Genomic DNA, 25,187 nt, shown 5'->3' with positions numbered 1-25,187 from the left:
CCACACTCCACAGGATGTGGTCATAACTATCAGGAGTTGCCCTGCTCTCATTGGTCAGCAGTGACCTGGTGCTTGACCCAGAGAATTTTGAATAAGTATCTGAGAGGGGCAGAGCCCTCCAGATCTGCTGCTTGAAACTGAATGAATCAAGAAGTGCCCTGCTGATGATTTTGCTGTGCAAGGAACTCTTAGGCCTGGCTTCTGGAGACTGCACCAAGTGAAACTGCAGCCCTGTGGATTACCTTGCTGCCAAAGGACTCAAGAGTGGAACTCCCTGCAATCTACAGGTTAACAGAGCTCACCTGCACAGCCCCACAAAGAATTCAAAGCCTGGAGTACCAGTGGATTTGCAAGGGTTTTGTTCAAGTGGATTGCGAAATTGAAGTTTCACACTTTCAAGGACCCTCTTGGAGATTCCAGAACCTTGGATTGTGTTTTGGATACTTTGGGATCCGCAAGCAGAACCGCAAGGATGGTGTTCTAACTGGACCCCGCTTGCTGAAGAAGGCGGCCCACTACAGTGCTGAGAATTCTTCAGAACAATTTATAAAGGTGTATCCCGGACAGAGAAAACTCTAAATGACATAAGGGGCACTGTTGGTTTCTAAGCACTAGAAAGTGACTAATCTTTAAAAAGTCATATCTCTGGTTCCCTACAGTGGATTATTTTCGTTTTGGTGTCATTTAAAAGACAAAAATATTACCTATTTTTATAAATTGTTGTTGGATTTCTATTTTGTGGTGTGTCTTAATTATTTACTGAAATGGTGTTTTTAAATGCTTTACATACCTGTCTTTGAAGTTAAGCCTGTCTGCTCGCAGCCATGTTACCAAGGGTTGAACAAAGGAATACTTTTCTAAGACCTATGCGGAGTCCTATCATGTGTTAGTGTCCTTATTGCCAGTGGCAGACCTACATTTGCCCCTACCAATAACCCACTTTCCAACACTTTACTATCAGTTTCCCTTTGTTTTCAGATTATTTCTGTCAGAGTGTATATAAATCCTGCATCTGTACCGTCAGCCTGCATTCATGACTGTCCTTCCTGGCCCTTCACCCCCTCCTTCGCCTCCCCAGTTTTCAGATTTCCAGAGTAAATTCTATCCACTTCTAGTACTTCGGATTATCACCCACCCTCTCTCTCCCCTTTCTCTCTCTCCACCTGGCATGTCTGCCTGTCTTCCCTCACTATCCCCCTGCCCCATGCCTCCTCCGCGCTCTCCACACTGCCCAACACCCTCCCTGTGCCCAGCAGCCCCCTCAGAGGGTCTCCCTACCTCTCTCCCTGCAGTGAAGATCCATCACGCCCCCAGTGCTGACTTCCACCTCCAACAGCCCGCTCGGCGGACCCCGAAGGCTCCCCCCTACTCTTTTCTCCTCAGACCGACCCACACTTACTGCCCACTGCACTGGTGTGCTGCCAGCCAGCCTTCTCTAGCGCCCACCGCACCGCGGACCCCCTGCCCCTCCTGTCCGTCTCTGTTCTCTCCCCCCTCTCTTTTGTCGCCCAGGCTCCCCATCAACCTACACCCACTCCCTGCCTGTTGCTCAGTACGCCAATCCCTCTTTCAACAAGCATTTGCAATGCAATAGTTCTCGCATTATTAAAGTTTGAGCTATTGGCATTGCTGAATAATGCAACACCAATAGCTCAAACTTTAATAATGCGAGACCTATTGCATTGCAAATGTTTGTTCTAAAGTGATATGGTCCACCACCGCATCCTGAAGCAGCCTATTTACTGCATGAATCCTATTAAAAAATAGTATGCCCACCTTAAAGTTGATATTTCTGAAAGCTGACACAAAATTCGTTTTAAAAAAATCTATTTATTTGGGGTTTTTTCAATCTCCAAGCTACTGGTATTTTTGTCAGAAGCAGTCATTCATAAGATGTTTGTGTCTTAATTATTGAAGCACTTTTTACTAAAGCAGTGTTATGAATCATTCTATTTCTACAAATATGCTGTTAAAAATTGAATCTTTGTTCTAATCCGAGAGATTGATATTGAGTCAACACCGAGACTTGAACCTGATTCCGGAGTTCCATAGTCCGCAGCTGTGACTGTACACCACATCCAGGTAGAGGGAGGGAGGCTGAAGCTACATGAAAGCTCAGCTCGTTACAGGCACGGGGTTCTAACACGACCTCAAGCTGAGGGCCTAAGAATATTGGAGAAGGGGTGCTAAACGTTCAATAAATGCCTGAGGGAGATGGTGATTTGACAGAAGCTAAAAACATGAACCATGTTTATTACACTAGGTCTGTCATGTGGTAGGTGAATGAGAGTGACTCTGAAATCCTGATTAGTGACAAGGAACCTTTCTCCACACTCTAGTGGTAAGAGCACATATAGCATTTGTGAAGTGACCTTGCCTGTGGTGAAAGGACCTTCTAACTAGGACCGAAGCACACAGTCCTAAATCTGTGAGGAGATACAGAAACCACTTCATAAAGAAAAATATACTCTCCCCAGAGTCGATGACAGCCGAATAGAAGAGAGGTGATACGAATGGATGTGGTCCGATGAATAAAACAACCGGCTGAAAGGTGGAAACAGGTAGCTGATGCTAGAGATAATAATATATAGAAGGGGCTTGCACACAAAAAATTGTTAAATTTAGGGGCAAATGGAAGGAATACCTTGTTGCTTGAGATAATGGCTGAGATGTATATGGCAGCAAGAAAACCTACTGTTATTGCTCTAACAGAGAACCATCACCATTAAAACCGGATTGTAAATCTGGAAATTCACTGCTAAGACAATGCAATACTGGCAAATAGACGTATTTTTCACCATTGTTACATCATAAAAAACTCCCCGGTGTATCCCACCCCTATCCCGGCCTACTGAGACCCAAACAAAGGAGTCCTCATTGTGCATTTTTTTTTTATTTGTAACCCTTTGTGTGCATTTATTATTAAATCTGACAGTGTAGGTTTATTAAGACGAGATGTTTGTTACCAAACATCCCATAATACAGTGACGCCATCATGGAGCTGGGGAACTGGTAAAGACAAGTGCAAAGCCCATGTACTCCCAATGGCTTCCCTGTTCGCTTACAATGTCCAAGTATCAACATAGATCTTGCAGGGGCATATCTACTCACGCAGATATGTCCTCACAGGAGATATAGTGCACCCTGGCATTTGGCTATAAGGCCTGCTAGAGGGGTTTCTTACTTATATCGCATGCAGTGTCTGTGGTCATGGCACACAGAAATGTGTGTCATGTCGACTCTTCTGTTTTGTCCGCTCCAAAGGCGCGCAGTCTGCAATGGCAGTGTGCATGGCCTTGGTGAGGGGACCCTTGGGTGGCACAATGCGTGCTGCTACCCTTGGGGTCTCTCTTCAGAGCCAATGCCCTTAGTACCAGGGGTACCTTTTACCAAGGACTTACAAGGGCCTCGGAAGCTGTACCAGTTGTGGCATAGTTTTAGGGAAAGAGCACTGGTACTGGGAACTTGGTCAGCAGGGACCCAGTACACCTCAGCGAAAGCAACAAATACCCTGTTTATCACAGATTGGCACACACAGAACTTTTATGTTTTAAAGAGCTCATGTGAGTGGAAAGTGACTAAAATACCTATGATGCATGGAGGGATGTGCACAGGAAAAATGCCATTTGCTACAAAATGTGTAGTGTCCTCAAGGGAAAAAGTGGCAGGAGATGTGAAATGGATGAGAAAACTCTAGAGACAGCCCTTTAAAGTGGATTGGGTAATGCATCAAATCAAGAAATTGATGGAGTTCCAAAAGTGAAACTTTTTAGGTATCTCTAACTGGATTTGCTAACGTATGAAGATTCTGTTGTATTCAAGGAAAATATTTGCTTTGAGAAACATCAATTTTATAGCTACCTACAGCTACACAATGATCTTCTATAAAGGCACAGATAGTAGAAGTTGAAATAAAATCAACCAATATTCAGGATACATATGGCGCCCATAGACGTCATAATGGGCACATTGCGAGAAAACAAAATAAAATTCCCACCCTTATCCCGGCCTACTGAGACCCAAACAAAGGGGTGGCTGGCTGTCTCACCCACCTTCTTCTGCATCTCTTGGGTTTCCACAGACATGATGGTGGTAGCAGAATGTTGGAAGAGCTCTGCTTTTACCACCTGCCACATTCACTGTCACCGTGTGTGATTGAGTTACTGAGAAAATACATGTGATATGAACCTCACAATGTCACTTCCTCTATTATGCTTTGTGATTCCGATTGAGTTTATATTTTTTAATGTAAACGTGCAGGATTAAAAACAAACTTAAAACGATTGCCTAAAGAAACCGGTGGTAACATGAGTTTCTTTGATGTACTCAGATATGGGTATCATAATTTTAACCCACCCATATACCTATATTTTGTACCATCAATGTTGGAAATAATTCAAAACCCTCTATATGTTAATATAAATTACGCCCCCCCAAGTATCATTTGAGTTTGTATGAATCTGTAAGGATGTACAATTGTTGATATTGTTAAAAATATAAGCGGGTCTTATAATGGAAAACACTTTACCAGTCTTCCTGCTGTTCATGATCTTCTTCCTCCTCTTCTTCTTGAGCTAATTCTTGTTCTACTGCTTCAAGCTCTGCAGATGTACGCTCTAGCAATGCTGAAACAGTATCCTATCAATGTAAAAGAAAAGCAAACCATGACTTGCCAAGAGCACAATGATCAATGTATTCATATTTCTTTCAGAATCACATTTGCTGCCTCGCACAATAGTTGTTTTTTATCGGACATTTAATATTATTTTTCAGCTATTTCACTCCAAAGGATGTCACACTGCAGTAAAGATACCTTTCAAATAGCAAGGGTTTTCATAACACGTACAAAGTGCAGATCAATTAAGGCGCAGATTACGTACAAGAGACAGCAAGCATTGGCAAAGCCAAAAGGTCTTAATTTAATGTGATAACCCAGGCATTAAAAGACAGACATACAGAAATTATGATTACATCCTCTCTCCCCAGGGACCACAGGGGAGCCTGAAGGCCTCCGCATTCCCTGCAGATTCCACGCCTCATATGGGAGACGGCATTGCTTTCACTCACAGGGAGATGCTGGAAATGCAGCCCCATGTGTGTGAAAGCAATTAGTCAGTTTCCCCGCCCACTTGACAGCAGGTAGGGAAACAGATGAATGCTCCTCTTCTAGCAAGAGGGAGCATTTTTCTACTCTCGCTTGCTGGAAGCAGAGTGTTCGTTGTGACTTGGCGGGAGTTTTAACCCCCGGCACATGGCAGAAGCCAACAGCCCAGTGAGGTTGGTCTATGGCTCCAGGAGGGAGTCGTGCTGCCCCCTCCTGTCTTGGATTTGGCCCCCACATTCAATTAAAGAAAAGCCACAGGGAGATGGCAGTCCCCGGGGGGAAGGGGTCAGCGTATCCCTCCTGCATTCAGTCCCCGGCGCTGCAAGGAGGAATTTAAAGTGTAGCCCTGGGGAAGTGGGGGCCACAGGGCTGCGGGAGGGGTCTGCGTGCTCCCCCACAGGGGGCCACAGAGCTGCGGGAGGGGTCTGCGTGCTGCCCCGCATTATGTTATCATTGTTTGCCCCAGGAAGGTGGCAGTCCTCAGGGCTGTGTGGGGGCACTGAAGGCCCCTAGCATTATTTTACTATTGTTTGCCCCGGGAAGCTGACGGACTCTAGGGCACGGTGGTGCTGCATGGGCACCCCCCGCCTTTCATAATAAAAAGCAGTGCCCCAGGGATTTGGCCCTCGATTTTGGTGCAAAATTGACCCACCCAAAACATTTTTAACCCCCAGCGGTGACTGTGGGACCCATCCGTCAGTGCTAGGGGGGTCACAGTATTTCTACTATGCCCACCCTTTCTTTATTTTTTATGTTTCTTGTGGGACTCAGCTCAGGGTAAGTCCCAAGATCGCGGCCAGCACTTCCTGGTTCAAGTATTGGCAGCCAATCAGATTTCAACACGGGACTGCTGGATATATATATATATAGATATATATATATATATATATATATATATATATATATATATATATATATATATATATATATATATATATATACATATATACATATATATTACAAGGATATCCGAATCACTTGCGCAGAATTCAACAAGACTGCAGAAACAGATACTGGCGCAAAGTAGGTGCAACAGTTAATTCTTTATTTCGTGCTGGGTTCCAAAATCGCCATGACGCGTTTCGCGCTTCACAGAGCGCTTGATCACATGACACAGTACACAAACAGGTTTTGGCTTAAATAATCAGATTGGCAGGGTCACATGTTTACAGCCTGAATCAAGCATAGACATATAAGAGTCTTTTAGTTCAATAGAACTACACATCATTTACCTTTAATTCACAGCATCAACATTAAAATGTACTCATTTAGGCTGTTTGTTTAAATAGCTAAAAACAACTCCAAATTTAAATGCCAAATTCCTGTATAAAAGTCAAAGTGCAAGTGCATAGAACAAAAAAACTTTTGTTGAAAACCCACAAGATAGTTTTGTGTATTTTAAAAGCAGCTCAATACATTCTTTCTCTTAAGTTACTGATGGTAAATATATTCTTTTTTTGTTTTTAATTACTTTTTCATTATTTCAATTTTTGTAAAATATTTCTTTTTTAAATAAAGTGACCAAATGAACCTGTTAATTACCGACCGGAGCACCGGTGATAATTTTATCTCCCGCATAACAGTATTTTAAAGTGCCACGTGCTTCCAAGGAAAAAGGGAGGGGGCAGCAACTATATTTATATCAGTGCAAATACTTGAATTATCTGTCAGTACAAATACATAGGTTACAACCTCACATAGTTTATACAATTAGGATACAGAACAAAGTTTTGAAGTAGCTTTGCCATGGTTGTCTCGGGATGAGCATAACAGATATCTCTTGTGTAGGCATATACGCTCCTAAAATTGATCCATGTGTGCAAAGAAAACAATTGAAGTTCATGCCATATGAATAAAACCTTAAAAATTGGTTAAATGACGACTAAAAATTGTAATTTTCACCCCATAAAATATCTAAAAGGGCTACATGCGTACAAAAGAGTCAATCCTAAAATTGCATCTACAAATATATAAATATATCAATAAATATCTAAAAGACATAAAAAATTATTAGATCATTGTATATTTACACATCCCTGAGGCAAAGTTTACATTCAAAGTTTTAAGTTGTTTCAGAGGGAGAAAGTTTTAAAGGCAAGTATAAAGGTCCTCTGTTTTATTTAACCCTGAAGGCTGTTTTGTATTGAGTTGTAGAATGCAACGGGTCTCTAGGCGGCGTAATTTTTCTTCTCTGTTGCCACCTCTTTTGTTTGGGAGAATACAATCTATTACATAGTACTTTAATTCTGCACTTTTGGAGTAGTGTTTGGCCTTAAAATGTCTTGCCACTGGCTATGTATTATCTTGATTATTGATCGCCCTGATGTGCTGTAAAATTCTTTTATGTACGGGGAGTTTAGTACTCCCCACGTAGAGCAGATCACAAGGGCATGACAAGACATAGACAGCATACTCCGTCTTACATGTAAGTACTTTGGTAATTTTGTGCTCTTTTAAGTCAAAAGGTGATAAATAGCAAGTTTTGTTCACTGCTTGTGAGCAGGCTTTGCAGACCTTACAATTGAAGAATCCACCATGCGTTTGAAGCCAATTATTGGATTCAATGACTTCAGGGCTACTTTTTACAAGTACATCTTTCATTGATTGACCCCTACTATAGGTAATAGATGGGTTTGTTGGGGAGATCCTTCCCAATTACAGGATCACAGAGGACCAATGGCCAATTTTTGTTAATGATGGATTGAATTTGTTTGTGTTGGGCACTGTATTGAATAATGATTCTGAATTCAGTCGAATTTTCAGGGCAAACCTCATCAGTCCTTGATTTTTTAGGGTAATTCTGTAGGAGCTCTGACTTATTTTTGGTCATTGATTTGGAAATGGCAATGTAGACCATTTTTTCTGAGTAGCCTCTTACTCGCTTTTGAGCTAAGATCAGATCATTTTCCCTACTGTGAATTCGCCTAAGTCAACATCTCCCCATATGGGATGCTGTTAATTAGATGTTTCACATGAGAACTTTTGGCATGTAGGGTTGAATTACCCGCTGTGGGTTTGCGGTGGAGTCTCGTTTCAATTTTATCATTTTCAATAAATATCTCGGTGTCTAAAAATGTTATAGATGAGTTGCTAATGGAGGCAGTAAAATGTAGATTATATATTGTCTACAAAAGGCTCCTTCTGACAACCCCAGACAACCCCCACGCCTTCAGCTAGGGTGGCTCGTTCCGGCGGAGCCACCGGCTTGCAATTTCCGGTTTGAAACAGCGTTCCTTGATCAAGCGCTCTGTGGAGTGCGAAACGCGTCACGTTGATTTATGGAGTAATAAATTCAACTTTAGTGGACTGGTACGTGGACTGTGGTTTTGTTTAACGACGCCCGAGTGCTCGCAAGGAACGCCATTTCAAACAGGATATATATATATATATATATATATATATATATATATATATATATATATCCCAAGGCTAATCTCCATCTTGCGAGGCAGATTATGAGGCGACACAGCGGGGTTAAAAAGTTCACTATTTACATTTATTTACATCAGGCATGACATGTTTCGGTAATATCCTTTATCAAATGCCGTTTTAGTAAAAAGTTGCCACTGGTGTCTGCAGTTACGGTGTTAGTCTTTTGTGTGTATATATATATATATCCATACTAATATAATAAAGAGAGAGAACAAGCCTTTGAGGCGGGTAAGCTCCGGAACCACAGCGCCAACCGGAGCACCGCATGCAGCGTTGGAAAGGTGAGGCAAAGTAGTGGACATAGGCTATACACAGGCGCAACATATACGTTGGAGGGGACAAAGCACGTTGTGTGACAAAGTAGTCCGTTGGAAGTAGCACTGGCTCTGAGGTGGGCATGTGCGTACGTTTGGAGCGCGTGAATAGCGTTCTATCGCCGCGGCTGAGTACGCCGTCGGGTGACGCAGACACGGCGTGTGGCGTCTCAGTGTATCACACCATGTTGTGGATGCAGAGCCCGGGCACGATCTGCATAGCAGGACGGCAAGAGGCACATATCGCTGGGGCAGACTGTGAGGCCAGAACTTCAGAGCAGGAACACACGCGTCGGCGCCTGCACATATCGCTGGGGCAGACTGTGAGGCCAGAACTGCAGAGCAGGTATACACGCGTCGGCGCCTGCACATATCGCTGGGGAGACCCACTTCTCCAGCCGGTGATTTGTCACAAACCATTTATTTCACAGACACAGGCATTTTCATTCAGATTCTTTCATCTGTATATATATTTATATTTTTTTTTTTATTTGAGTGCAATAGCGTAGAGAGGAGTGGCGTACACTAGTTTAGGACTGAGTGGCATTCAGTGGAATAGACTAAGTGGAGTGGTGGAGTGGAATAGAGTGAAACAGCGTAGAGTAGAATGGTGTAGGGTGAGGTGATGTAGAAAGCGTGGAGTACAGTCGAATAGCACGTAGAGTGGAGTGGAATAGAGTATAGTGGCATAGAACAGAGGGCATACAGTTGAGTGGCATACAGTGGAGTGATGTAGTGTAGTGTAGAGTAGAGTGGCGTAGAATGGAGTGAAGTTGAGTGGAATAGAGTAGAGTGGCATGTGTAGAGTGGAATGGTGTAAAGTGGATGATGTAGAGTGGAGTGGCATAGAGTGGAATAGCATAGAGTGGAGTGGTGTAGAGTGGAATAGGGGAGAGTGGAGAGGCACAGATTGAAATAGGGCAGAGGCAGATGAGGGGTGCAGATAGAGGGGTGTAGGCCGGAGCAACAAAGTGGAAAAGCGTGTAGTGGCATGCAGTGGAGTGGCATAGAGTAGAAAAGAATAGAGTGAAGTTGGGTAGAGTGGAGTGATGAAGCGGGTCACAGAGTGGAGTATAGTGGAATAATGTGTAGTGGAGTGGCATAGAGCGGAGCGGCATAAAGTGAAATAGCATATAGGGTAGTGGTGTAGAGTGGAGTGGTAGAAAGTGAAATCGAGTGGAGTGGTATAGAGTTGAGAAGATTGGACTGGCATAGAGAGGAGTGGTGTATATTTGAGGGGCATACAGTAGAATAACACAGAGTGGAGTGGCATTGAGTGGACTGTTGTAAAGTTAAGTGGCGTGGTGTACAGTGGAGCAGCATACAGTGAAATAGCCTAAAATGAAGTGGCATAGAGTTGCCTAGAGTTATGTGGCATAGGGTGGAGTATAGTGGAATGAAGCAGAGTGGAGTAGAGTGGAATGGTGTAGAGTGGAACTGGGTAGACTGAAATAGCATAGACTGGAGTGGGGTGGAGTGAAATAGTGGCGAGCGTAAAGTGGAACAGCGTACAGTGCAGTGGCATGGTGTAGAGTAAAATAGCATAGATTGGAGGTGTGCAGAGTGGATTGAAGTGGAATAGCATAGAATGAAGTGGCATAAACAAGAGTGGTGCAGCATGGAATGGCATAAATTGAAGTGGAATAGATTGAAGTGGGGTGACTGAGTGCAGCGGCATAGAGCTGAGTGGCGTAAAATGGAGTGGCATTGACTGTAGTGGTGTAGAGTGGAGTGGCCTAATGTAAAATACCATACAGTGCAGTGGTGTAGAGTGGAGTGGCACAGAGTGGAGTTCTATAGAGTGAAATAGCATGGAGTGGCGTAGAGTGGAGGGCATAGATTGGAGTAGAGTGGAGTGGAATAGTGGCGAGTGGAGTGGCATAGACTGGAGTGGTGTAGAAGGGAGTGGGGAAGAGTGGTGAAAAGGTGAGGGGATTGATAAAGAGGGGAGTGGTGAAGAGGGGATTGGTGAAGAGTGATATTGGGTAGAGTGGAGTGGCGTAGAGTGGTGTGGTGTAGAGTGGTGTGGCGTAGAGTGGTGTGGTGTAGAGTGCAGTCATGTAGAGTGGAGTATCATTGAGTTGAGTGGTGTAGATGAAGTGGCACACAGTGGAGTGGCATAGAGTGGCACAGAGTGAATTGGCAGAGTGGAATAGCGCAGAGTAAAGTGGCATAGAGTGAAGTGACGTAGAGTGAAGTGGCGTAGAGTGAGATGGCTTAGAGTGGAGTGGGGTACAATGGAGTGGGGTAGGGTACAGCAGAGTGGCCTAGTTTGGTTTAGTGTAGAGTGGAGTGGCAGAGTATACAGAGTTGTACAGTGGTGTGGTGTTAAGTGGCGCAGATTGAGGTGGCATACAGTGGAGTGGCATAGAGTAGAGTGAATAAGAGTAGAATGAAAAAGAGTGGAATAAAGTGGAGTGGCATAGACTGGGATGGAGTACAGTGGCATAGTGTACAGTGGCGTAAAATAGATATGCATAGAGTGGAGTTGAGTGAAGTGGCACAGATTGCAATAGCGTAGAGGGCAGGCAGCATAGAGTGGATAGTGTACAGTGGAGTGGCTTAGAGTGGCATGGCATAGAGTGGAGTGGTGTAGAGTGGAATAGAGTGGAGTGGCGTAGAATAGACTGGAGTGGAGTGACTTAGTGGTGTAGACAGTGGCAGCTCCTCCGCTAAGGCAGAGAAACATCGCCACACTGCTTTTTGAGCAGTGCAAAACATAACAATAAAATGATAATAATTAAATGGTTATTTACCAGTAGGAGTAGTTTTTCAGCCTAAAGAGTTTTCATGATTCACAGGTGCATTATTTCGTCATCTAGTGGTTGGGTCCGAAATAGTCTTCTTTTTCTTGCTTGTGGCGTTAACAACCACCATTTGGTGCTAGGTCCATCCCTTGTATGATGTCAGACGGTGCCCATGAGGTTCCTATGCGTGGTAGCCATCTTCAGATTTTTTCCCCTTTTTGTCTCTAGGGTAAGTCTTAAATCCTGTTGTCTCTAGATGTTAGTTCCTTGATTTCAGTTATCTTTTATCCCACCTGTTAGCATGCCTCCTTTTAGCGTAGGTTGGTGGGTTGCATGTGAATCCAGAAAACTCTCCAAGCTGCAAAACTACTCCTACTGGTATGTAACCATTTTGTTTTGCAGCACAATTCCTATCTGGATTCACATGCTATGCATTAGATTATGTAGCAGTTTGCCACTCCTTGGGGTGGCTGTGGTATGGGGAGGATGACTTTGCGAACAGGTGTTGAAGTACCTTTTGCCCCACTTGAGCTTCCTTAGTCATCTGTATATCCATGCACTAATGTTTGGTGAATGTTTGTGGGGATGCCAATGTTGCAGCAGCACTTATGGTGTCTATTGGTATGTTGGCCATGAACGCCAGTGTTGCTCCCTTTTCCTTGTTTAATGGGCTTTTGGTTGTGTGTTTTGAGTTTTTCCTGCTGAGGCATAGCATAGCATACTTGAATTGCTTCTACAATCCAACATGCAATTGTCTCCTTTGTCACAGGTTCTCCTTGTTGGACTTTGAGTGAGAGATGAACAATTGATTGCCTATAAGGAGTTGTTTTGTCTCTTGTAGATAGTATAGTAAAGCCCTTACGTCCAATGTATCAAGGTTTCTTTCTAGTCATGTTTGCACGTTTTGAAAGAAGATAGCTAGATGTATGTTTTGGTTCATGGGGAACTTGCTTACTACCTTAGGTAGAAATTGAGGGTTTGCCCTTGGGATAACTTTGTCCTTGTGGATTTTCATGTATGGTTCCTCAATAGTTAATGCTTGTGTTTCACTTACTCATCGTAGAGATGTTATGGCTATTAACCCCTTCGATGCTGATGACTAGCTCAGCTCGTCAGCTCGTCATCAGCCACGGGTGACGTGTGCGGATGACGAGCTGAGCACATCATGTAACGCGGTTATTCGAAAACAGCCGCACAGCGCAAAAATAACCGCAGCAGCGATGCGGTTAAGAAGGCAGTCTTTATGGTGATGTATTTGAGTTCTGCTTTGTGCATGGGCTCGAATGGTCCTGCCATTAGTTGTGTTAGGACAGTGTTTAAGCACCACAAAAGGGCTGGAGCCTTTCTTCGGGGTGCATTCCTCCTGAACCCCTCAAGCAATCTTTAGATGAGTGGTGCGGTGAACTTTTACATGAATTTCACCTGGTTAGGCTACAATTGCTGCCAGGTGCAGCTTGAGGCTTGAGTAACTGGTGTTACTGTCAAGCAAGTGTGTCAGATATATGAGCACTGTTTCTTGTGTAGAAATTGAGCTTAGGGTATTGTTTCTTGTACACCATATGATGTACCGTTTCCATGTAGCTGCGTAGCATTGTTTTAAGGTCATTTTTCCTACCACCTTTAGTATTTCAATTGCTTTGGGCAAGTTTAAATGTTCTAACTCTATGTATTCAGGGGCCAGGCTGCTAGGCTGAGAGTCGCTGGTTCTGGGTGAAAGATTTGCCTCCTTTGCATTGTGAGGAGGTCCATGTCTGCCTTGAACTTGATCATTTGTCCCCTGGAGAGTTCAATTAAGCTTGAGTAACAGGTTTATCTTGGCCATTGATGGGCAATGAGAATTAGGTTTGTTCTTGGTTGTCTGGCTTTCCCCAGAACCCTTTGTAGTACGGGAATTGTAGGAAAAGTGTATTCAAATGTACCTGACCAGTTTAGTGACAGGGCATTCCCTTTTGATAGGTGGTGTTGAAACATGGAGGCAAAAAATTGGCTTTTCTTGTTCTCCATTGTTGCGAATAGGTCTACGTCTGGTGTTCCCCAGAGGTTCAAGACCTGTTGCTGGCTTGTTTGTTTTATCTCCCACTCGTGCAAACTGCTGTTCTGTTTCCTGAGTTGATCCGCTTCTGTGTTACCCTTTCCTGGCAGTTGAATTGTCTGTAGGTAGATTTTCCTTGAATTGGCCGATTTCCATATTTCTTGAGCTAGTTTGCATAGGGTGAATGATTTTGTTCCTCCCTGTTTGTTGAGGTAAAACATAGCCGTGGTGCTGTCCGTTTGAATTAATACTGTCTTTCTTCCTATGTGGGCTTGGAATGCCTTTAGTGCCAGGAACACCGTCTTCATCTCTAGGTAGTTGATGTCCTTTAAAGAGGCTGCATTGTTCCATCTAACTCTTACCTTCAGGTTTCCTGAATGTGCTCCCCAACCCTTGTGGAATGCATCTGTTGTATAGCCCTGGCCCTTTCATTGTCCTTTTTTATTTGTTGAAGTGATTCATCAACCTCACTTTCAAACAAGCTTTCTCCTGTGAAGGGCCTGTTGAATTTTGAGGTTTGTACCTCTTGTTTGAAACCTGATATTCGGAGCCAGGCGTGCCTTCTCAAAATTGTGCCTGTGCACATTTGCCTGCTGCCTGTATCGGCTGCGTCTAGAGCTTATTTTAGGTAGGTACTAGCTATGCTCTTTCCATCCTGTATGATGGATTTTGCCCTCTTTTTATCTTCTGGGAGCTTGTTCATCAGTCCCTCGATGTCAACCCATTGTTGGTGGCCATACCTGTTGAGGAGAGCATTGGAGTTTGCAATGCGCTATTACGTTGCTGCTTCTATCTCCATCTTTCTCCCTACTATGTCCATTCTTTTGCATTCTCTTTCTAGAGGTGGACAAGTGGAGGAGTGAGCGTTGCCCCTTGTTCTTGCAGTGGTGACCATGATGGAGTCTGGCACTGTGTTTCCCTGAATGTATTTAGGGTCTTTAGTGGAAGGCTTGTATTTTTTCTCTACTCTTGTAGTTACCCTTTTTGCTGAGGCAGGCTCCTTGAAAGCCTCCGTGCCCTGGTCCAGGATGCTTGGTAGCATTGGGAGGTATTGTGTTCCTTTGGTGGATGGTGCCAAAGCGTCTAGGAGGAAACAGGAGACTCTTATCTCCTCCTCAAGGGGACCCCGAAGATATCATCTGCTCTCTTGATGAGGCTGTTGTAGAAGGCTATGTCATCTGGTTCGGCGAAGCCTTCGAGGGATAGCTACAGACTTCTTCTTCTGGGCTTTCTGTGTTGAGGTCATTCCATTCGTGCTCTAAAGTCCTCAAGTGTTCCTCTTCTTCTGGAGCGTAAAGATCCTCTTTGATGTTTTCCTCGTGCGGTTTGGGGGTTGCCAGAGTTTCGAGGATATCTTCCTCTCCTTAGGCATTTTCGGCAGCCCCAGCGGGTTTCGAGGGAATTTGAAATTTCTCAAAAGCTTCGTCAAACTCTTTCTTTTGTTGAAGGAGTGCCGCCATTTCTGCTTCGAGGCTTCTTTTCTTTTTCTCCACCTTGAGGGTCCTTTCTGGGTCTTAGGCCAGGGAGGTCTTCTTCTTGGGTGTGGTGGTTTCTGGCTCTAAGGGTCTTCCCCTTAGTGGCCTCTTGCTCGGCGCTCGTAAATTTTGAAGATCTTCCCTCGTCTGTTTCCCTGCGGTGGGATCCGTGGGATTCTTTTGGTCGCGGCCGACCCTTGGTCATCATTTTCTTCTATGCCTAGATTGCTGTTTGCACCTTCTTTTTGTGGCCCTTGGTTTTCGAACGTTGAGGGTTTCTTACCTTGTCCATCTTCTTCTCTGTCGCTTTCCTCGCGGTACACCTCTTCTCACCGACCCCTTAGAGTATTTCGATGTCTGGCCCCCATGAGTGGATTCTACGAGGTAGTCCTTGTCGCTTTAGCGGCTTAAGTCCCTCATTAAAGGTTGTTTCTGGCTTTGGAGCATGGATGCATAAGTGACTTCCTTCTGCTTTTGCCGTACCTTGAGTGTCTTCTACACAAACACCGCGCAGGCCTCGCAGTCCTTATCCTTGTGATTCCTCAGCAGGCAAAGGTTACGAACGTCGTGTGGATCATGCTGTACATACTTGTGGTGGAGCTTTGGGCAAAATTTGAAAGAGATATTTTCCATGACCCCCTACCTTGCCGTCTGTTGATCCATCTGCGTAGTTGCTCTGTCGGGGTCGCCAGACGTAAAAAGGGTGTCCGGAGGTCCTTCGACTTCTCCGGTGTCTTCGTAGTTTATGAACAATGGTTTTTTCACTCAAATTCTGTGATTCTTTCAGGGATTTCATCCAAATCTTCAGAGTGTCTCTCTTTGCTTCCAGACTCAATGGCGGAAAAAGAATCTGTAGATGGCTGCCACACACGGGAACTTCTGGGGTGCCATCTGATGTCACCCAAGGGCTGGACCTAGCACCAACTGATGATCGACGACACCCCAAGCAAGAAAAACAAAAATACCAAAGACTATTCTGTACCCATCCACTAGATGGCAGAATAATGCACAGCATGTGAATCCAGAAAAGGATTCATGCTGCAAAACAAGACTTTATTATCATTTTATTTTTCCCTGCAGGACTCAGAGTCGAGTCAACATCTGGTTGGGGCAGGGCTGAGCTGTCCAGTGTGACGAGTGGTTTTCACTCCCTAATTGTGCATGACTGTTTGGCCGGCCCTCTTGGACAGGCCAAACAGTCATGCACACTTATCATGTTCTCCACTAAGCTGTGTTGCACAGCCCAGTGGAGATCATGCCCAGGCTCCCAGGCACTGCCTGAGCGGCAAAACAAGCCGCTCAGACCAATCACAATGCTGTGATTGGCTGGGAGTCCAGAAACCTGGGTGCTTTCATTTCTGCTCCAGTGCCGAGTGAGGACAGAGGAGAGAAGGCAGCCGAAGGTAAGTTTATTTAATTTATTTTTCTTCCCCCACCTCACCACCCCCACTGAGGCAGCCGCAACTGGCTGTAGAGTGGTATCTCGTAGACTGGAGTCGTGTATAGTGGAATAGTGTAGAGCGGACCGTCATTGAGTTGAGTGGTGTAGGTGAGGGGGCACAGATCAAAGTGGCGTAAATTGGAACAGTGTACAGTACAGTGAGGTAGAGTGGAGTGCTGTAGAGTAAAATAGCATAGAGTGGAGTCGCATAGAATGGAATAGCATAGAATGAAATGGCATTAAGTGGAATAGCATAGAGTAGAATAGAATAGAGTAGAGTGGAGTGTCATGGAGTCGTGTAGAGTGGAGTATTGTGGAGTCGTGTAGAGTTGTGTGGCTTACAGTTGGATAGTGTAGCCATAGATCTGAGTGGTGTAGGCTGGAGTGAGGTAGTGTGGAGTGGGCTAGAGCCGAGTGGCGTAGAGTTGTACAGCTTGGAGTGGAGTGGCGTTTAGTGATGTGGAGTGGAGTGGCATAGAGCAGAGTAGCGTAAAGTTGCTATAGCATACAGTACAGTGGCGTAGAGTGGAATAGCGTAGCATGGAGTGGCGTGGAGTAGAGTGGAGAGGCACTGAGTGGAATAGTGTAGGGTGGAGTGCCATGGAATGAAATGTAATAGAGTGGAGTGTCGTAGAGTTGATTGGCACAAAGTGGAGTGGCATATAGTGGAATAGTGGCGTGGAGTGGTGTAGAGTGCACTGGCCTGGAGTGGCCTTGAGTGAGGAGGCGTAAGATAGAGTGGCATAGAGCGGTATAGCGTAAAGTGGAGTTGTGTAGAGTGGAGTGGAGTGGTGTGGAGTAGAGTGGTGTAGAGTGAAGTGGCATAGAGAGGAGTGGCAAACAGCGGAACAGCATTGAGTGGCAAAGAGTGGGGTGGTGTACGCTTCATCAGCATAGAGTGGAGTGGCTATAGTTGTTTAGACTACACTTATTCGACTTTATGGGTTCAGAGTGGAAATATATTGTTATACTGCATTATAAGTAAAGATGAAGGAATGAAGCTGTTTAGGTGAGTATTAAAAGATAAGGAAAATTGCTTAATAGTTTGAATAAGAAGGTTTACACAGTACCTCACTAGTACCTAGAAAGTACGCCGGTAAAAAACTGAAAAATACCCTGTAGCCCGCTATATTTCTAAAATATAGTGTAGTACTCTGTATTTTTTATTTGTTTACAAATTGTATTTGTCTTTTAATTTCTGTATGTGTTGCAGTGCTTTCTAGATAGGATCATGGTACTCCGTAATCTTGTTTAAAAAAAACTAAATATGTAAAAAATTAAAAATTCACTGTAGTATACTAGATTTGTGAAATTGTTGGGCCGATTAGGATGGCGGACGGTCTTTGCCCGCCTGCCATCCCTGTGGAAAACGGGACTGTCCTCGACGTGAGCAGCGGTCCGGCCATGCCAAATATGATGCGCCCGCCGGATGTATGACGTTACAACGCATGCTTTTACCACGCATGCCTTTACAATGCGGTTTTTACAACGCATGCCTTTACAACGCATAGTGCTTTGGGGCGCTGGATAGTGAATAGTTTAAAAAAGTTGGATAGTAAATTAAACCTATTCCTATTCTAGAGCGCCCCCCAGCGCAATGCGTTGTAATGGTTTGCGTTGTAAAAGTTGCGTCGTAGAGGCACTGCGTGGTAAAAGTTGCGTTGTAAAGGATGTTTCCCGTGCCCGCATCATGCATTTTAACATTGCGGCCGCCGCAATGTTAAAAATGCAGGCATGCATTTGCATACACAAAGCGGCAGGCACCGCGCGGTGCCTGCCGCTTTGTGTATGCAAATGCAGGGGGGTACCACAGGTACCCCCCAAGTGCACCCCCCCTCTTGCTTTCACTATGGGGGCCGGCATGGGGGCCCCAAAGTAAAGACCGCATGCCTTTCCGTGGTGTGGCATCTGCATGAGGCCATCCTAATATGGCTGGCGGTGTCTGGAACACACCGCCAGCCATATGAACCCTTTTCCACCCGGCTGCCAGGCGACCGTGGCGGAAAAGCGGCGGACGGTGTTTCCGTCCGCCGCGGTCCCCCCGCATTGCAATATGGTGGGGGGAAATAGGTGGCGGATGGGGTCGGATGTCGGGCGGATGGTCACCGCCTGCATGGCGGTGGCGATCCGCCCGACATCCTAATGGGCCCCATAGTGTGGTACAGTCTCTTTTTCAGTGTTTTACAGATATATATATGTTTTTAAATGTTTGCAGTTATGCAGTATGTTCTAGGTAGTTCTGTAGTACTCCGTAACCATTTTTTAAAAAATATTTGATGTATTAAAACTACTTTTCCCTAACTTTACATACTTAACTAAAGTGCCTTGATCGTCCCTATGCACTAATAAACCAATATAACACTATAGTTCTACTTCTAACCCACAATGCAGACCAATGGCCTAATTAAGAGTTTGTTGGTCCCTCCAACCGCTGAACCAGAAATGGAGGTGCGGTGGCGGACCACACCAGCGCTCCGACTGCCATATTAGGAGTACGGCGGTCGGACCATTTTGGGACAGCTGCAACCGCCAAGGATCCGCAAGCCCTGGCGATCTTGTGGCACTCTGGGTAAGCAATATGCTTGGCAGTGCTGCTGCAGCACTGCCATGTATATTACGAGTTTCCCCATCCCCAACCTTTTCATGGCAAAAGGCTGGCGGCAGAGAAACAAGGGGGCACTGTGCACGTTGATGCATGCAGGGTGGCACTTGTGCCCCCGTGTATGCATGCACCCCTTTCCTGCATGGCATGGACTGCATAGTCCATGCTGTGCAGGACCGGTCTTAGGCGCTCCCATTGTGGTGCCTTTTTTAGGACCACCGCGCCACGGTCAGACAACGAGGAAACTCGTAATCTGGTGGGCTGTTGAATTTGGTGGTCTAGGAGCTGGGCACTGGCATGGTGTGGCGGCCAGATTATATTCAAGAAAGCACACAATATATGACATAATTCATGCCATGCTGTTCTTCTGTTCACGGCTGTCGAACATGAGTTATGTCATATGTTGTGTGAGTTCTTAAAAATGAACTAACACATTTTAGTGGTTTTATGTGTTTGGCCTGAAATATAACTAATAGATATTGCAATCTAGCCCCACAAACAAAAACACATTCAAACACCCACTAACAGATACAAGCAAGAGATGTTATAGTCTGGAATTTTCAGAGTACATATACTTTAATTCTTATTGTACTTTTTAAAGCCAATGCACTCAACATAGGATAATAATAAATAATACTATGCTGTAGTAAGAGGAAAATACAAAGAGATCGAGGGAGGCATATAGCAATCAGGAAGAGAGGAGGAAAAGGACCCAGGTAAAGAACAATCTATGTGAGTACAGCAAAAGGATAAGGGAGAAGGGAATGGCTACGGAGCACAGCTCAGGATACAAAATACAGGCCACAATGAAAGTAATTTGGTGTCATTCTGCATCTTGACCAGTGTGGAGTTCATAAAAAAGTGGGTAGGCCAAACCAAATGCCTCGTGTCCCAGGACTGACAGAGAGTACAGTACAGTAAGCCCCTTTTAACAAGTGTTGGTTGAACGGTGTTGACATTTCTAATAAACGAAATACAATGTATTTTAATATCAAAATTCTATCCATGATGACTCCATTTTCGATAAATCCAATTCTTTCTTGCATCCTTTTACTAGCAAATACTATTTTAGTGACATTCTTCATTAACTTTTCCCAGAGACAGTGAGATCCCCTATAACTTTTTCAGGAGTGGCTGCCAGGGAATGAGGGTGGAGGAGCAGGGTGAAGGGGGTGGTGGGGTGTAGGGGGGCTTAACAATAAAAAATAAAAAATAAAACATTTTTCTCTTCTGTCGGCCATCTCTCCTCGCTTCTCTGGAGTCTGGGAACCAGGAAGCACCCAAGCTACCCATAGCCAATGCAGCGTTGTGATTGGTCTGAGCGCCATGGATCTGTGTAATACAGCCTGGTGGCGAAAATGCTAAGTACGCATGACTGTTTGGCCGGTCCCAGACAGCTGGCCAAGCAGTCATGTGCCCTTAATGTGCATAAACCACTCCTTTCCCTGTGCCACCAGCCCCACCCCACCCAAATCGAAGAAATAGCTTAGGCAGCGGCTCGCTGCGTCAAGTAGTAATTCAGTGTGGGTCACAAAAGGCTACGACCCACTATTGCACACAGAAATACAAGCTGCGCTTGAATATAGAATGTAAAGCTCCTAAAAATAACTGAAGAGGGGATCTGGCGTTTAGACGACCCATGCGTGTATCTTGTGTACTGCACATTGCAATATATGGCCTAATCTTATTACTTGCATATCATACTGCAAGCCACATGATAAAGAAAGTGTATTTTAAGAATTGACTTTCATAACCTAAAAAATGTGATTAAGGAAATAGAAGCTTTACCCACACTACCTATATGCAGGTGTTAGCGGGAACTGAGCCTTTCAGGCTGCAGGAAAGAATACTTGCTTGCCAACATTCAAGATATACATAGTGAGCTACTGTGCATTATTTAACTGCACTCAAAACACAGGCCAAGCCGTGGAAGAAGGAGCATAGAACCCACCATCAAAAGACCAACACCATTGTTGCTTTGACCTAGAAGGACTTTGAGGTGGTTGTGTTTGGAGCTAAAGCCGAAGGATGTTCTTGCAGCCCATTCTTGATATTGTAGACCTAGAATCATGCTTGTATCTCATAAAATTGTTTGAGTGAAGGTTAGTGGTGTGGGCAATAGTCCTTGCATCAATAACTCCACACACAATTGTAATTGAATTAAGTCAAGAAAAAGTGAGCATTGCGTCTTACCAGGTCTAGACATCCTGAGAGCTGCTTGCTAAGGGAGAGAATAGGATCCTCAGATTCTTCTTTGTTTTTTTGCACAGGAGTTTGTTTGCATGGCAGAAGGTTATACCACATGGTGTAAACGTCATTACAAAACGACGTGTCTGCCATGCTGATTTGGGTTCCAGCCTAGAACAAATTTCAAAGAGAAGGCAAGTTAGGACTAAAATAATCACTCATCAGCTGCCATCAATCATGTTACTGCGCGTTCTGGTAGGGAACAAAACAACTTTTGTTCACTGCTATGCACCATGAAGGAAGAAGCATGTAATTTGTTTACGAAAAGTAAAGGAGAACACTAAAGCAACACACTAGCTGGGTCTGCGCCCACTTGGAAAGTTCTTTCAGATCCATGTGTTTGTCTTATTTATTGCAATCCCCATTGTCGACCCTCTCCCTCAACTCAATCAGCAAAATACTAGTATCAATTACTCATTATAAATTCAGACTTGATCTGCAGAGTTCCACCTGTACCTCCACTTAGCTTGCCTTGAGCAGACTACGGGATTATGTTCTCAATTCCCTGATGGGCAGTTTCCATGGCTGCAACCTTGCTTCATTTTAAGACTGTTGTTAATCAAGCTCTAAAGTGCCTCCTCCTTCCCAAGTGAGCGTCATTAACTGAGACCCTCACCTACCTCTCAGCCTCAACTGCTTCAAGGCACGATGCTCTGAAACTACTTGACCGAGCACGCGCTGAGAAGCAGGAAAGGTAGGCAGTGTGCACAGAGTATAGGCACTTCATGGAGAAATGCTTTCCGCCTTTAAAAGACATGCTAATGAGATGCCTGAGCAGTGAAGGGGATTGCATTTCCCGTAAAGCCACAGAACTCTCACAAGGTTGGTAAGTGGGGGTGGCCATTTTGAAGTCACAGGGCAAAAGTTCCTTGTGGTCTAGAGTGTTCTTACTAGGCAATCAATATTCACATTGATTTACATGTCTTATTGCTAGAGTTAAGAGCAACCCTGAAGGCTGTCTGCAATTACTTTTGGATATGACTAGAGACTGAACAGGATACAGATAAATGTCCTAAGAAGCCATATGTTTTCAGGGATTTAGACTGCATTTAAAGTGCTCTTTTCCATTATTCTGCATAAGGGACAGAAAGGATCCTCAACTCCCCACAAACTTTGAGAACATTGGTTTTTGTCATACGTATTGTATTAATGTATCACTATAGGTTGAGAAAGTTATTAATTGGGGTCAGGCACACATGTTGATCCTAATTTGTTGTATTGTCCTTTTTGGAAATCAGGAAGGAAACGGGGTACACCCGCTAGCCGCAGTTTTTGGGCAGTATGGGTTCTATAACCCCTTTGCTGAGTAGCACATGCATCACCTCTTAAAGCAGATGCTGGCTGTAGTAACATGACGCTACACGATCAGGTAAGTTGATATTCTATTTTATTTCTTATAAGTATAGAATAGGCACATCCCCAGCTGAAGGCACTGGGTGAAACTCAGAGTCCCCTCAGTGAACGTTCTAAGGCTACCTTCAGTGAACGTTCTAAGGCGGTACCAACCAGTGAGGGAAAGGAGGGGGGGAAACAAGAAAGGCAAATATTGGTGGAAGATTACAACACCTCTTCCTCCCACCAGGAAAACAACATCATGTATAAGAACAAAGGTAAGCGGCTGAGAAAAACTCTGCGGGAGTGTAGACACTCACTTTTTTTTTAAATCCTTATGCCACCCCGGTGTTTTGCGGGACCTGGTACTTCTTCTCAAACTGTGCTGATCTCCCTCTTCATCTCTCTCCTCAGCACTGTTGTGAACACCAAGTTCTGCACTAGATTTCCCCGGGGCTACTCTGTCCATACTCCATTTCTTTCCATTCTCCAAGGTTACCATGTTTTTATGCACCTCTCTTATCCTTTCGGGCGCTAAGTACTTGTCCCCTTTTCTACCCAAGCCATCCGGCTTCCTTATGTGCACCAACTGCCCTTCTCTAAGCACCTTTTCCCTAGCACCCCACTTCCGGTCGTACCATTATTTGTACCTGTCCTGACGTGACTCCACATCCCTTCTGAACTCCTCTTTGTTCACTCTGAACAGTTCTTTGGGGAATAACCAGTTAGGAGACAGCTTGGACCCCGCTTTTCTACCTCTCAATAATTCGAAGGGGGAGTAACCTGTGCTGAGACTAGGTGTCATTTGGTATGACCAAAGCATGTCTTTTATGGCCTGTTCGACTGATAAGTCCGACCTCCTAGCAAGTTGTATGCACTCCTTTAACATCCTATTGGCTCTTTCAACCTTCCCATTGGCTTTAGGGCAGTAGAGGGGTGTACGAACATGGTTAACGGACAGTTCAGCTAGGAAGACCTTCATTTCCTCCGACACCAGTTGCACACCGTTGTCGGTGATTAACGTGGTGGGGATCCCTTCTTTAGAGAAGGTGTCTCCTAAAAATCCAATTATAGCTTTGGTGTCAATGGTGTGAACCAGTTTATGTGTTATCCAATTAGAATAATAGTAAATTAGTACTAGAAGGTATCCATCTTGGAAACCCTTGATTTGGAGGGGCCCTGTGATGTCCAACCCCAACTTGTCCCAGGGTACTTCAGGCACTTGTACGGGTGTGAGGGGAGCTCGCCTGATTGTCCTTGTCTTATCACTGAGCCCACACGCGTAACACTCCTTAACCTTTTCTTCCATTAACTGATCCATTTTGGGAAACCAATACTCAGCTCTCAATTTAGCTTTACATAAACTTCTACCCAAGTGACCTTCATGAGCAAGATCCAAAATTTGATTCAACATACTTGCAGGGGGAACAATCTTTCCTGACTTGTACAAGTTATCACATCCAATAGAAAGGTCGTCTTGAACATTCCAAAATGGTTGCAAATCATCAGACAAGTCTTTACATTTACTAGGCCAACCTTCAACGACCAATTTCTTTACTTTTTGTATAACATTATCTTTACCCATTTCAGTGTTCCACTGATCCATCGCGATGGCTGGTTGTCTTATCTCCATTACAAAGTCTTTTTCCTTGATTCCTTCCCTTTCCTCCCTTACTGGGGCCCTTGACAAATAGTCCGCTACTTTGTTTTGTGGACCTGGGACATGCACCATTTTGAAGTTGTATCCTTGTAGGCCTATACACCATTTGGCAATCCTAAGTGTCATACTCTCAATCTCTTTTTTACTGTACAACGGCAATAAAGGTTTGTGGTCTGTGTGCACCTCGAATGGAATTCCCCACACATAGAAATTAAAGTGTTTCACTGCCCAAAACACAGCTAGGGCCTCTTTTTCCACTGTAGAATATTTCTGCTCTGACCCCGTAAGTGTTCTAGAGGCGAAGGCCACTACATTAACTGTAGAACCAAGTCTTTGAGCTAACGTGGCTCCCACTCCTCTGGCACTCGCATCAGTGAAAATTATATTGTCTTTATCCACCTGAAATGTTCCTATGTATGGCGCAGAAATGATCGCATTCTTAATATCCTCTAAAGCTGTGCTCTGCTCCTTACCCCATACAAACTCTACGTCCTTCTTCACCAGGTCTCTGATTGGTTGTGACACCATCGCAAAGTTCCTTATGTACTTTGACATGTACTCTGCCAATCCCATGAATGCCATTATCTCTTCTTTATTAGACGGAACTGGTGCACTTCTTACTGCATCCACAAGATACATTTTTGGTTTTATGCCTTCTTCTGAAATGGTATGCCCCAGATAGTCCACTGAAGACACCCCTATTTTGCATTTGCTTTTCTTTGTTGTGAAACCCACTTTCCTCAGCTCCTCTAACACAGAGCGTGCCTTGCTGTTGTGTTCCAACTCGCTGGAACCATAGAT

General features: G+C 44.5%; 1 protein-coding gene across 1 annotated transcript in view; it reads right to left on the bottom strand.

Annotated features, from left to right (window-relative positions):
* The window catches only part of WWC2 (WW and C2 domain containing 2), a 957,428-nt gene that overhangs the window by 318,336 nt on the left and 613,905 nt on the right, over positions 1–25,187 (bottom strand). The window contains exons 16-17 of the mRNA XM_086962466.1: positions 21,341–21,505; positions 4,529–4,638 (exon numbers count right to left, since the gene is read on the bottom strand). Of these exons, the coding sequence (XP_086818592.1) occupies positions 4,529–4,638; positions 21,341–21,505 (275 nt within the window). The remainder of the gene's footprint in view (positions 1–4,528; positions 4,639–21,340; positions 21,506–25,187) is intronic.

The sequence above is a fragment of the Lissotriton vulgaris genome, chromosome 3_1 (genome assembly GCF_964263255.1).
Source record: "Lissotriton vulgaris chromosome 3_1, aLisVul1.2, whole genome shotgun sequence".
Lineage (NCBI taxonomy): Eukaryota > Metazoa > Chordata > Amphibia > Caudata > Salamandridae > Lissotriton > Lissotriton vulgaris.
The sequence above is the reverse complement of the archived record's forward strand: the minus strand, read 5'-3'. Positions and strand labels throughout refer to the sequence as shown.